General features: G+C 41.8%; 1 protein-coding gene across 1 annotated transcript in view; it reads right to left on the bottom strand.

Annotated features, from left to right (window-relative positions):
- The window catches only part of LOC128460635 (uncharacterized), a 41391-nt gene that overhangs the window by 23967 nt on the left and 2196 nt on the right, over positions 1-15228 (bottom strand). The window contains exon 3 of the mRNA XM_053445879.1: positions 6848-6967. Coding sequence (XP_053301854.1) covers positions 6848-6967 — 120 coding nt within the window. The remainder of the gene's footprint in view (positions 1-6847; positions 6968-15228) is intronic.

Below are 15228 nucleotides of genomic sequence, written 5' to 3'. Positions count from 1 at the left end.
TTTGTGATGGTCAGAGATGATGTGCTCTTACCATCTCAGACTGCTAATGAGGTCCACTGGGCATGTTTTGATCATATACCAAACAAGACCTGGAAAAAAAAAATGTTAGATTGAACGGAAGGCTCATTACTTGACTCCACTCTAATATAATCCAGTGCATCTGAGAGATAACACCAAACTAATTTTACAGAGTGCATACATCTACGTCAAACAGTTCTCTTATACAACCACATTTAAATTCCCTACATCCAGATTTGTATGTAGATCTGCAGCAAATAGCCTAAACTTAAAAACACCAGTCCTCTAAATATACCAGATTGTTTTTCATCAAGAGCCATGAATTATTCTCTGAGAAATCAATGAAAAAATGCCAAAAGAAAAAAAGTTTGCCTGTATCTGCAAAAAAATTAAATCCTTTCCTTGACCCATATTGCATCCCTCCACCAAGTTACACCTACACCTTGCCGGAGGTAAAAAATACCAAAAAACTCTACTTTTCTATTCACAACTTAAGCGATTCATTGTTATACGTGGACTCCTCTCTGCAGCCAAAAGTTGAATGGCAGTGTAAAGGGCAGTGAATAATCCTCCATCGATCATGGTTCTGTTTATCCTGAGTCACAATACTACTAAAAAGTGTATCAAACATCATTATTCAGATTTTCCCCTTTGCAAGAAAGGAGCTAATCAACATTGCAGATGTGAAGATAATGAAAAGACGTCTTTTTTCCCACTGTCTCTCTCTATTTTCGACTTCGCCCTCTGCCTCCATTGTATCAAACCCAATTGATTTCCACTGTCCTCCCCTGCTGCTGTCTCAGGGACAGGCCGGCGGCTGACGACCCAAATGTTTGCCACCATTTGCCTCTGACTGTGTTGTGCGAAAGCGGTTCTCTGAGACACCTTCACACCCACAGCCTCTTCTCGCTCGCTTCCACTTCAAGGAACCTGCTCTTCACTCCGAGATACTTTCATAAATTAACCATATTCCTGCTCTGCCTCCACCGGCTGCAGCAAAGAGCAGCTATAGGGGAAAAAGTGCTTCTTGCTCGCGGCTCCAACTTCTCTCCCACGCTGAAAATAGTAACTCTGACAAGCACACGTGTTGTAGCAAAGCTCCGGATTTCTTCAAGCGTGGTTCACTGGGATAGAAAGTGTCCATGTCGGTGTGTGTACAGGTGTGACGCATTGTGTTGGTGTGTATTTGAATGTAGGATTATTTGCATATACACACAAATTGACATGAGAAGAATGTGTCTGTCATACTTTCTCATTTGGTGCAGTTTACCTCAAGGCTCTCCCAGGACTTCCTAAAGTCAAGCTCCCTGAATCTATCAGCTACTAATGAGCACCACACACAGGTACGTGCCTACTGTTGGTGTGTGTGTGTGTGTATATGTGTGTGTGTGTGTGTGTGTGTGTGTGCCAGCGTGAGTGTGTGTGTGTATGGGTGTGATAGATGCGTGGGAGTTTGCAAAAAGGAGGGAGGAGCAGTTCGAATTTTATGAGGCGCATTTGTGTGCGGGTACTTTACTTGTGTATTTCTGTTTGCCAAGGTACAGTATTTTGCTGGTGAGTGTGTGTGTGTGTGGTTGTGTGGGTGTGTGTGGGAGGGGGTGCAGCCACGACACAACTCCCAGTGGGACTGACAACCCTGCACTGCTGAGCTAGGGAGACAGAGGGAAAGAAGTGGAGAGCAAAGAACCAATTACAAAGGCTCAGTGGCCGACTCTCATCACTGTGCTCAGTCAGCTGAACCGGGAGCAGCGATTGCGCCGCGCGGCGATCGAGGCTCACCCGCACGGGGCTTATTCTACACGTCTCATTTGGCGTGACGCTTCAGAGTAAACATTTTAGCTTCGGCACTTACCGGAGGCATGGTGATGAGCCTCTTGACTTGGACTTGAGTCCCAAATCAAAAAATGAAATGCAAATCAAATTTCAAGGTTAGGGATTGGGAAATATCCTCACACACTGAGAAATGGCCTTTTTTTGTAGTTTGTAGGACTTAAATCACATATATGACGATCGATCATTACTTTATAACAGTTTTCTAGAACAACACGAGGACTGTTAAAAAACACCGTAGCTAATTTAATGTGATGCAGAGCTTCCAATTGTAGCCCATGGTTTCGTTAGGAGAAAGTTGGTCAGTTGCAAATGTTTTACATGATTCTGAGAAACATGCTTCATCCATAATTTTTAAGAAATGGATCTTGAGCTTGGAAACAACTCTGAACTCCACTTGTCCTTGGATGATGACCATGTGATATGGTCAAAAGCTTTGAGTTAAGATGGTTGGAAGTGGATGGACCGCATGACAAAAGTAAAAGCCATATCTATGTCTTTAGCGCCCCCTGTGGCTGGCTTCAGTACAGATCATACTCCCAGCCTCATCCGCGTTAGTTGATGGGAAAGGAACCATGGAAAAAAATAAAAGTACTATTTTCTTAAAGACGATTTCTTTCAGTTTGTATCAAATTGATTTATGTTCCAGTGTTTTCAGTAAGTTTGATCTTAGTTATTTGATGACATAATAAACGGGTGAATCATGGTGATTGACAGCTGAGACTAGCTTGCCATCGGCCGAATGTGTGTATCGATACCGCAGCTCCGTATTCCAGAATATATAAGCTCAACTTTCGTGTAATGGAAGGAAGTGGAGATGCGATGTCCATCTTTATATACAGTCATTTTATATGTATGTATGAATGGACAAATCAATGCATTTCATACTATTTACCCTTCAAAGCGTCCCTTGCAGAGCCTTGTGTACAATATAAAACCAAACTCAACCCAGATAGAACTTGGGCAAGTGAGAAGAAGTTAAAAGAGGAAAAGCATTAGAAATTCATGGCAGTGAGGTACGCTGTGAAGTCTTGGATGGGTTGACAGAAGTGTCAAGGTTGAGTCACCTGACGCCGACATGCCTCGGGAATGTGATTTGGTTTGAGATATGTGGCGTGATCCACAGAGCGAGGAGTCCACAGGGTTGACATTGTCATACAGAGGGCGTCTGAATAAGGTTTTCATTGATAAGTACTTTCGTGTCTCCAATTACACAGAACACCTTGTTCCTCTTCCTTCTTTAATTCTGCACGTGTGTAAAGTGGATGTCAGGGATCTCAGCCAGCACGTGTGGTGTGTGCATGAGTTTGTGATAGAAGAGCTGCTCTACCCTGTGACTTGGCCGACCTGCCTGTTTGCTACCTCCCCTGTCACCAACACGGGAATCTCGTGGCCAAATGGAGGAAAGACATTGGTGGCGCTCGGCTGGTGCCACATAGCTGCAGACAGGTGACTCACCTTGTGGGTGGCCTGAGTAGAAATCCAAAAAGGTACATTCTGTTCTCCGCAGACGCAATGTTACACAAGCCAGGAATGTAGAGAAGCAGCTTGTGAAGTTTCGTCCGATGATTTACAGTCAGGAACTGTTGGGTTTCTCTTTCAATTCTAAGGTCTTGACCTTATGTTAAGATTTGGCATTTAAAATTGAACTGAAGTGAATATCTTTTATTTAACTTAAACTTATACTTTTATTATTCAACTACATTGTTTTTTAAGCTTAAATGTTCACTATCACAGCCGACAAGATAAATGAGTAGATCATGAGTGCATTTTAATTTTTGGGTGAGCTATCCCTTCAAGACATGGTTGGACGAACTCAAGAAAGGAACTTTGTAATTCTGAAACAAAATGAAATTGGGGTAAATTCTTCTTTTCGTTGAAGGCGTTCATTTATCTTTCTTGTCTGTCTAAGTAGGTTGCAAAGATATTTGAAATAGTTCTCTCAGCTTCTCCCTGACTGTGTTTAGCAGAAACCATGTGACCTTTTCACTAATACAGTCTTCAATTGATGATTGACAGGAATGAGCCAGGGGACACAGGGACATATTACCTGCTTGTGCACACACAGACACACACACACACACACACACACACTCAAGTCTGTAAACCTGAGTCACATGTCTCCAAGGACACAGTGTAAAGGGCATTTTATCATATCCTTTCATCTTTTGCTCGATACAGATCTTATTTTGCCCAGAAAATACAAAAGAAGGAATGCGGTCATATATAACACCTGTTGTTTGCATAACATGCAACTCCAGATATTACAGCCATCTTTATTACATCTCAAGACCCTTTGAAAAAGTTATGAGGCTGGAAAAGTTTCTCACCAGACATGAACAAGTGTCTTTACTCAAGTGGCAGGGGAGAAATGCTCAGCCTGTGGTGTCTCCCCTTACAGTGAATATTAAATCTATGTGTTTGTCAGTATCTTGGCATTACAAGTTCACTGCTCAGTAGTGTCATGTGATTTATAAATAACTGTGAAGTAAAATGATTATAAGATGATTAATAATATTTTAAATATACCTCTTTACATAATAGTTTTTGGCTTGTAGTTTATTATAGTGGATGGATACACGCGCGCAGACTGTCTAATGAAACCTAACCTTTACTACCTATAGGACTTCAGAAAAGAGGTTTGCCTCATTAGGACCAGGCTTTGGTCCCCATGAGGTCTATTGGTCATGACAAGGTCAGTGTTTATGCTGGAAAAGATCCTAAAGAGGTAACAAAACGAGTACACACAAATACGCCCATCTGGCTCATAGCTTGCTAAATATGGACCACACCACATGGCTACAATCAACCGTATTGAGCGCTCAATACTTCCCCTATTGTCTGCTCTCCCACCATATATGGCCCATATCAAACCTTAACTTTGCCCCGTGTCCCTGCTCTGTCAGTCCCATTGTACCCGCAGTGGAATTCCAGTCTTTCCAGGAACAATGGGAAGCGTTGACTTCAGAGGAGCAATCCACGCGATGCCTCTCAGATAAGGAAGTCTGCAGGAGCCACGGGGAGCACACAGACGTACGGCAGCACTATTTACAGACACGCTTTGTTTCTGTCTTTTGTCTCTCGGGCGGCTCATGGCATGCCAACCGTTTCCCTGCATGAGCCCGCTTTGAGTTTCGGGTGAGAAATCCCAGTGGGTATTTATTCTGTTTCCTCTCAGTTCATCTGTGAAACTCGACATGCACTCGTAAAAACATCTATGATGATTGACAACAGATGTTAGCTCAATTGAAGTCAGGTTAAAATATTATGTTAAAGGATTAAAGTCATTCTTAGCAGTTTAGATGCACATTATGAATAAATGGCAACACCATGTTGTGATTCTCCCTGTTTAGCATTTAAGCTCTATATGTACTTAAAAGTATAATAAAAAAAAAAAAGTCTGGATACGGGAACAAATCATTAGTTTGTTACCATTAAGTTGTGCTATTATTTGTTTATACACCTAATAATATATGATATGTGATTAATTATTAATTAATCAGGAGACTTTTTTTGCTGTCAAATACATCAATAAAATCCAAATTTAAATGTCCTAATGTATTTATTGTAATTACACTATAACCATACATTATTTTATCTAATGATGTGTAATTATGTGACAGAAATAAAGTTTAGTTAGTTACTGCCCTTCACTGACTCCATAAATGGCACCAAAGAAAACAATGGTCTGCATATTAACAAACTATGACTCTCTCTCTCTCTCTCTCTTACACACTCTCACACACACACACACACACACACACACACACACACACACACACTTCTGTTCCAGCCTGAGGTTCAGTGTGTCCTTCATTGTCCACTCCCTGCACAGCGGTCAGCTGCTTCCTATCTGGCGCCAGACCAATGAGCTACTGCCGACCCCCCATCGCCACGGTAACACCATGAAGAGGTGGGGGGGGGACCAGATGAGAATGTCGACAGGAAGTGAAGAGGGACATTCCCTCATTCAAAGTTGTGTAAGTTTCAGATAGAAAATCCACACAAATTTGTGATTGTTGTGAGAATTTCCCTTTGTTAGTAGGAACAGCATCATTCATTGATTCACCAGTCACACTCGGTGCCATCATTTATTAAAGCACACAGGCTATTAACTCATCTTCTACTTTCTGGTGTGATTTTTATTCGGCGTGAAAGATAAATCACAAGTCAGCCCATCTGTTCTAGCCACGGGGCAAGAATTTCAATTTCATCATGAATAGCACAGACATGTGCGGAGGGAGAGGGGAAACCAGTTCAAAGTGAAATCCTGATAGAGTCGGAGGGAGCGATGCGGAGAGCCAGATGAGTGAAATACAGGAGAGTGTGCTGGAGGGGCCGAGTAGATGTGAAAGAAAATAAAAAAAAGACAAATATAAAGAGGAGAGCGAGAGATGAAGGCATGGGGGAGAAGAGAGATACAGAGATCTGACAGGGGAGACAAGCCTCTTTCATAAAGAGCATTGAATATGAGCCTCGGTCTGTCTCCCCGGGGGATGAAGCCTGGTTTTTCCTTTCACACACACACACACACACACACACACACACACACACACACACACACACACACACACACACACACACACACACACACACACACACACACACACACACACACACACACACACACACACACACACACACACGTATATAGTGAGCTGTCAGTTGAAGCCAACGCTATATTAACTAAGAGAACACAGACAAAACATTTGTTGAGAACCTTCTGATTAATTCATGTATTTAAGCCCGGAGCCAAATTAGTTTCTCTTGCGCTTCTATACCCCACCTAACATATGGATTAACCAAACACTTCTACAAACTTAAGGCAGGCAAACAAGCACCAACAGGAAGTGTCAGCCTTTGGTGCCAGATCCTCGGCGTCAGGGGCTTCATCACTTCAATAGGGTGGAGGTCGAGGCTGGGTGATGGTGGTGGTGGGTCAACGACTCACACTTGGATTGTTCCCGTTGTCCTTCATTTATGTTTGTTACTTTCTTACCTTCTCATAACTCCGCCAAAGAACTTTGTGATGCTCTTCCTCAGCGACACCATCTGAGAAAAACTCCTCATCGTCCTCTCCGATTCCAGCGTCTCCATTTTATCCAGAGAATCTGCAAAACTGAATTAAAAACACATTACTCAACATACAGGTTCAAACTTCAGTCTTAAAGGAACAGATATACAGTATGTGTGTATGCAGACGTAATATATATGTACTTTGACGACACATCAACACAATACGCTATAGAGATCACATATTTGTGTACTGCAACAAACGGCTGCACCATTTATCCAGGGACCATCCTCCCTTGTCGAAATTAACAAATCACCTACTGAGATCGACACACTCTATTGTCACATATACAAGTAGTGTGTTGTTACCAGTTCTCTCTCTGTTGTCTGACTGACCCTTAAGAGTCGACCTAAAAGTTTATCCTTTTTTTTGTTCTGGTATTTCCTGTCCTTTAAATTCCTCTCAGGCCAAAAATTCTAGCTGAGCAGGACAAATCCACTGCCTGCTCCCCCCGGGGGTCGACCGGACTGATTTATTATTGCCAGTGAGGTACATCCTGTAAAGTGCAAGGATTTTAGCCGTTTCTTCTCTTTCTTCATCGCACTTCAACTGAATTATTCATTCCAAAATAAAACACAGAGGTTGAATACACAGCCCACATAGGGAATGGCATCTACCTCAATTAATAAAATAAGCTGAAAAGATAAACACACTTTTTTTTTTTCTGGGAAAAATTCAAGATGGACTGAGATGAGCTGCAGCCCCCAGCGGAAAACACTTCATCTCTTCCTGCTTCCGTATTCTCTCTCATCTTTCAGGATCACTGTTTTACTCCCTCTGTTGTACATGCATTTCTTATCTATGCAGTTTTTTGGGGTAGTGGGGGGGGGGGGGGGGTCTTATATAACACACACTCCTACCTCCAATTCTCACAAATATAGTTTTTTTTCTGCTTCAGATCACACATTCATATTTATTTTTAACACCTTCACCATTCAATCATGTGTATTTTCAGATTTCAGCTGATGGAAAGAGAAACCGAAACTCAAAGAAGTACAGGATCATCAAGTTTTTTCAGTCAACCGCATTGAAAAAAATAAGACATATATATATATATATATTGAATTATTTATTTGAATCATTAAACTCTTGCTGCATTTACAACAAGCAATTTCAGGTGACCTGGGCTCAACACATCGGAAAATGTGATTTAGACTTTTAACCCTATATAAATCTGAGTGGTTTTCCACAGACAGACAGATAGATATTTGTGGATTGAATTAATAAGTAGATATATGTTGATAAAATAGGTTTTCCAAATCATCCTTGTGTGCCTCCACCAATCAGGAAGTATGATCTCAAACAAACAACGTATTGTTTTATGCGCAAAATTTACTGGATCCTTACCAACAGGCAGAACAGGTCTTACTTTAGCGTGGACAAAGTAAAAAGGTCACTGAAGCTGCTTTCAGACGAGCACTGAACTTCCTCGAAGCTCCCAGGGCTGGAGGTGGGAATGCACATGTCAATGAGAGAAAACAACAGGGGATTCTCCACAGGATTCACGAGCGAGTGGCTGTTTTGATGACGTGTCTAACGTGTGGAAAAACTCAATTCTGTGGACATCCTCCAGAATTCATGTCTGTTAACGACTTAATTTCAATAGATAAAGCTGGTCCCAAAATAAATAATCCGGCTAACTCAACCTTCCAGCTCTTTCTGATGGTTTCACTGCAAGAAAAGAAAAGCTGACTTTAAGAGAACTTTTTTTAAAGTCTGGAGAATAAGTTGCTTAGGAGTAATAAAATAAATTATAATGAGAGAAAGGCATGAACAAAAGCAGGTTTATGACTTTGAACTAAACATGTTATAGCCAGGGCATGTCCAATTTGTGTCATTAGCGCATAATCCTGTTCATGGCTGAGAAAGTAACCTTCTGCATTAATCTTGGCTGAGTCATATAATGTGTATTTAAAACACTAATTTCATGGCCATTCATACTCATGGTTTGTTCCAAGGCCATAAACGCATGCAGCACCACTCACCTACAAAGCTCCCGAAGTTATCTTTTACCTCTTCACCTTATTGACTCTCTCTCTGGGGGGAAAAGTGCATTTCCTCCTCCTGTTTCTTTGAAGAGTGCATAAAAGAAAACAGCTTTGCTTTTTGGGTAAGAGGCAAACAGAGATGTCACTTAACATTTGAGCAGGATATTTTTCGGAAAGCTGTCCTCGTCACAGAGTTCAGCCGTCTGACACACATGCATACTCGAGCACAGATGAGCACACACACACACACAGACACACACAGACTCACACAGACTCACACAGACTAACACAGACACAACCACATAGATACTCCAGCAAGGCTTTGAAATGGAAATGTTTCGGCCGTGTTCCAGTGAATACGGAGCCGAGCGGGAGAAAAACACTCCCCTGACACAAGCGCTGGAAAACAAAAATACACAAAAAAAAGAAGGGAAATGAAATGACAAATTCTGGCACATGCAAAATAACTCCTGAAGTCACTTTGTGAATTTGTAAGATTTGCAAGATTTGTTTGGCAAAGTACAGTACGCATCAGGTTTGCGAGGAATCATCGGGATATTTTGCAGGATCTGTTGGTTTTTAATAAATAACTGAAAATGTCCGTGAGCCCTGAAGCTGGTCATCCTCTCATTTCTCCAGCCGCTAATAGAAGAGTGGGCAGTGCACTCTCCTGTGGTGGCAGAGACTTTTGGTGTGGTTGTCTCCGCACAGCGTGAACAAAGTGAGAGTGCGACGGTTGTGTAACGCTGTCGACCTCTCGCATTGTGAGAGAACTTTGAACAGAGCAGTCCAGACGTTGCCCTCATCTTCCCCCAAACTCTGCTATTGGGACATTTCTTATGATGTTGACTTGAATTGAAATGCACTTTTAGTCCCTTAGCCTTTCAACGGTGCCTGAACAAATGAGACTCTCTGTGGCTTTATATACATAGTAAACAATACGAGTAGTCATTATACTGTCAGGATCAAGAGATCAGAGGTCCCTCAACAATATATGTACAGTGCAAATTACTTTAATTTTCAATTGATTTAGAAAAGTACTTTTGAGGGAAAACACACAACACACCTGCTGAAATATTTGAAAGGAACATTTTTAATTGGTTATTCCAACAGGTTATCACCACCCTGACATGTACTTAGTGTACTGTGTAATTGACTTTTTAGTTTGGTCCAAGTCCCATCCACTAACATGGAGGAGTGTCTTCATGTGACGAAGACACTTTGGCCTCAATTTAGAGGAGTCGTTATGTCGTCCATATTTACATATAGTCTATGGTCTGAACATATCAATGATGTAAATGTAAGCACACTGTAATAAAACTTCCACGAAGAGCAATTAGGAACTGATTACTGATAACATTCATATCTGTTGCACTCAACCGATTTTATATTTCATCCATTCGTTAAATTAATTTCTTGGAACCTGCAGAAACTCCGTTTTAATTAGTTGTCCTGTACTGATAAGACTGCAAGGTGTATCAATGCAGCAAAATCTTACTATCCACTGTGCTTATAACATCTGCTCACCTTATCGTACTGGCACAATTCTTAAGGTCTGCACTGGAAGAGCATTTGCCCCCTATTAACCCACAGAGTGCCCACAAGTACAGTGAACAGAGCACCAGATACTGCCGACGTCTTTAACCCCTGAGGTCAGTGGGACTTCGGAGGAGATTCTTTCTTCTCCTTCCACCATTAATAGAGAAGGAGGAGGAGGAGATAGAGAGTCGGACACAACTGCGGGCTGATTGTTCCCAGTGCCTCAGTGGAAGCATTACATTGCTTCTAATGTCTCATTATGCAGAATATTATCTTGTTTTCTCACTTCGAGTGTCCACAGTGACACAAACAGAACATTTTGTACAAAGACAGACCGGTTTAATAATGTTTGGACCATTGTACTCTCCAGGCTCTCTCTCTCTCTCTCTTTCCACACGCCTAACTCGACTGCTAACACATGCACACACACACACACACACACACACACACACACACCAATGTTGCCATAAAATCCTGCTGCAGTGTCATTGGCTGAGGCAGTACATCCCTGCAACCAATAAGTAGGCTGAACAGGTCTGTGGACCGGTGGCCTGGTGAAACTCCTCGGCGACTGAATCATCCTGGTATGCTGATGTGTGTGCATGTACACAGCACACACACACACACACACACACACACACACACAGGGCAGATGAGGGGAAGTGGGATACCTCTTGCATGCAGATCAGCCACATTCATCTGAAAGAGGAAAAGCAATACAGATATTTTAAAAAGGATGAAGGAACTGTGGACGTGACTGTTATTACTTATGACTTCTTGACTCTATCTGCTTGTGTGTGTGTGCATGTGTGTGCCCCCCGTCTCCTGTCTGCCCCGTCTCCTCCCATTTTCCTCCTCCTCTCATCCCCCCTCACTAATTGACTCCTCAATGTCAGCAGCCATTTCTCTCCATCCCCCTGCGTCGATCTCTATATTTCTCTCTCCCGGCCTCATTTTTCCTCCAACTAGTTTATTATCTTGGCTCAAGTCCTCCCTGTGTTCTCCTCCAGCAGCATGTTCCTACCAATAGTCATTAGCTCCTCAGTCATTACCTTTTTTACGGTATGATATATTAATTAAATCTGATTTATCCTCCCCTATATCTCCTCCCTACAAGTTTCCCTTTTCCCTCTCCTCCTCATACCCTCCTCCTCCTCCTCCTCCTCCTCCTCCTCCTCCTCCTCCTCCTCCTCCTCCTCCTCCTCCTCCTCCTCCCTGCGTCTTGCATGTTGCTTCCAGCCGTCTGAGTAATGAGCGTCTCTGTTCTGGCGATCAGCCCATGTTCCCAGCGAGGATACACACGTTCATGATTCAGCTTGTGTGCCTAGATCTGCAGAGGAAAGCCAGATAGGAGAGATGAAACTGTAGAGGAGCAGATGTAGGATGTGAGGGAATGATAGAGTGGGAGAGGCTGAACGGGATTAATGTGTGTGTTTTATTTTGTCAAAAGGAAATGATGTAATCTGACTCTTCTTTTATCCATCACCTGCCTTTGCGTTCGTTTAGAATCCGATTGGATGCAAACAAATGCAGAAACACCTCTAAATTATAATGACATTCAAGCTTAATCATTCAGTCACTTTGTCTCTCTCCTTTTTAGCTAACACTGTGGTTTTGAAATGGCTGCAGTTACTGTAGTATTACATCACTGCCCGCAGGGTTGCATCATGGGAGCAGGTTGGCTGGGTCTCGGGTCACAGAGAGGGAGCCATGTGTCCACATATGTCTGTGGAAGACGGAACAGACACAGCGCAACAATTTGTCAATCGTGTCGCCTCCATCTCCAGTTGTCTTAGTCACACGCTGGTACCACTTTGTAATCAGACACCATTTCTGAAATATTTATAAATGTCAAATCTCTTAACATTTACATGATAACAGTTTTTAATCTATTTATGGATGTCAAGTTTCAACAATAGCCAGAACATGCACTCTGATTCTACCATTAACTCAATTTGCATATTATTCTTGAGCTGAGATCAGGTATTTTACCTTTTAATGAAAACTGGACAATACATTAATTGCAGATTATGCAGAAGATATTTTAATTTTTGTTTTCGACTGTCCCTTTTATTCAGACCTGTGTAATGTGTAATGTTTTGTAAGATAAAAAAAAAAAATAATGCTAGAAGGATTGATTTGGCTGTTAATAATTATACTTATGATCTAGTCAGTTATCTGGAGAAAACCTGGGTGAAGAGAAACAAAAGCTTTATATGCAAGAGTAAGTTTTTCTTTCTTTTTAGTGGGTGTCTTTTTCCCATGTTTGGTATTGGGTAAGTAATATGGGAAGTTTCCAGTTATTATGAACTAGGGGTGTCTGGTAATCCCAAGGTGGGACGGGCCAAATGCATCGGTATGATACAGAACTAAAAATATTATATGCAAACAAAAACATATCTTCTTTGGCGAAGGTGGCATTGATGTATGTTCTTCACCCATAATGTTTCCTTTGCCTCAGTCGTATCACAGTATTTTCCCATTATTGCTTAATATTGAAGGTATTATATCATCAAGAATGTTATGAAGCAGTCACATGACACACAATCCATGTTACAATTCCTGCTTAATAACATTCAGCCTATTGAACAAGTCACTAATTATGATCAACATCTCTCATGTTTGTTCAATCGTATCAGTCAAACAGCTAAAAAGGAATTTCCTCCTGAAACAACTGTTTGACTACTGAGGTCATTTTTAAACCGGCTGCCAAAAAGGGCACAGATGCTATTTTCTCATTCTTTTACAAGCTTCCATTTATCCTCCTCATGGTCCAGGTGTGGGACAGTTTGCTTCTCGGACATTAACAATGAGTCATAAAGACGAGACAATCGCAGGAAAGCACTCAATAGTCGATTTATTTATCACACCTTTCTTTGTGCCGGCACTCAGAGGAGATTTGAAAAAGACCCTGAAATCAGTATCTCAAGTGGGGCTCGGTTCAGGTTTGAGTGGCTGGTTTCAAATTGCAGGATGACACCGCTGTCCGGCCGGTTTTCTTTTTATCTAATCTCAGAGTGGGCGACAGGCTTCTGGATGAAACACACTTTTGTAACTCAGTCATCCCCCAACGTTTTCTCTTTGGTATCTGCTGCTGCTTATCGAAAGATTTGAAATGGTGGCAGACACACACACACACACACACACACACACACACACACACACACACACACACACACACACAAACACACACACACACACAGACACACAGACACACACACAGACACTGAATTTTGGATAGTGTGTGTGTTCTCCACAATCTTGCCACTTTTAACCTCTCATTTGTTCTGCTATCTGCTTTTATGTAAAGATATAGAGCTGCAGCCACAGACTGCACAGTCACTGGACCTATGATCTATTAGTTATATAAGACCTGGGTCATATGAGTGTCAGTGTTTAGGTAAATCTGCGGGCTCAGAAAACTCTGCTCGGCTGAATCTTGAGTTGAGTTTTCTGCAACATGAAAAAACAACAACATCTCTTGCTGCTGCTGCTGCTTTCGTCAAAAAAACTTTTTGACACAAACTTGTTCGTGGCCCCAGGGCCGTACAAGAGAGAACAGATTCCGAGATAAACTTACACAGATTCTAAAGGGAGATAGAGAAAAGTTAGAAAGCCGTCAGCACTTCTTCTCCATCCGTCACAAATGTCAGACGGAGAGCTGCAATATCTCAGCCGCCCGAAACTCAGAGCCTCTGATGGACAGAGGGTATTTTAAGGATTTACAGCTTCACAGGCAAACCAATGGGCCGGTGTCCTGCAGGTGTTTATATATACTGTGTTGTGCTCAAAAACGAATTTCAGATTTGAAGAATTCAACTTAGGTAATATGATATGTATCACTGAGGCCCTATAAGAATATTAAGTTGCCTATGAAACATCTACAAAGTTCAATTTTGGAAAAATTTGACACTCCACTTTTTCACCACTTGCTTGGTTTGTGTGTTTGTTTGTAAGAAAGTTTATGCAAAAACTATCGGATGGATTATTACAAAACTTGGTGGATGGATGAGTTATGGTCCCTTAAAATGTTGGTGCCGATCACGATCAGGGGCCATATCCAAGATGTTTTTTTGCCCTTTTTTTGACGTTGTAAGATTTTGCCAGGTATATTAATAGCAGCTAATATCTACGAGTGTGGGAAATATGAATTTTTTAAGGAGATTGTTGGGCGTTGGCTTAGGTGTGCCCATAGCGTGCCATTCTAGTATTAATCTGTGTATGCTTAGTGTGACACATGAGATTAGCGAGTGTGTGCTTGAGATTCAAACAGTTTTGAGGCTGCAAATCTGTTTTTGTGCATGTGCTGTGTGTGCAGGTTGTGTAAGCACCGTCAATCCATGATGACTCCCGTGTGGAAGGTTCCAACTTCAAGTAGGAAAGGTCATTAGCATTCCTAACATTCCTCTGATGATGATTCATCGTCAATGCTCCACGGGGAGAAGGGGTCAAACTTTGGACTGATGCTGAAAGAAAGATAGTTGACGTTGCACTTGTAATACACTGCTGCAGCTCGGTTGAATGCAACAACACAGTTATGAAGACTGCATGTACAATAACTATAGAGACTATATAGTAGTTTGCATGATTTGAAACCTATTAAACATTATAAAAGACAACAGAAATCTTTAGGTAGATAAAGACTAAGGAAGACTCAAGGAAGAAAACTGTCTATAAATTGAATCACCCTCCTATTGTCCCTTTGCCAACGTCTAACAACAATAGCGATCCTGAAAGAATAGCGCGCAGCACAATAGCTTCCCCCCCTGGTGCCTGTGT

The sequence above is a fragment of the Pleuronectes platessa genome, chromosome 17, assembly GCF_947347685.1.
Source record: "Pleuronectes platessa chromosome 17, fPlePla1.1, whole genome shotgun sequence".
Lineage (NCBI taxonomy): Eukaryota > Metazoa > Chordata > Actinopteri > Pleuronectiformes > Pleuronectidae > Pleuronectes > Pleuronectes platessa.
The sequence above is the reverse complement of the archived record's forward strand: the minus strand, read 5'-3'. Positions and strand labels throughout refer to the sequence as shown.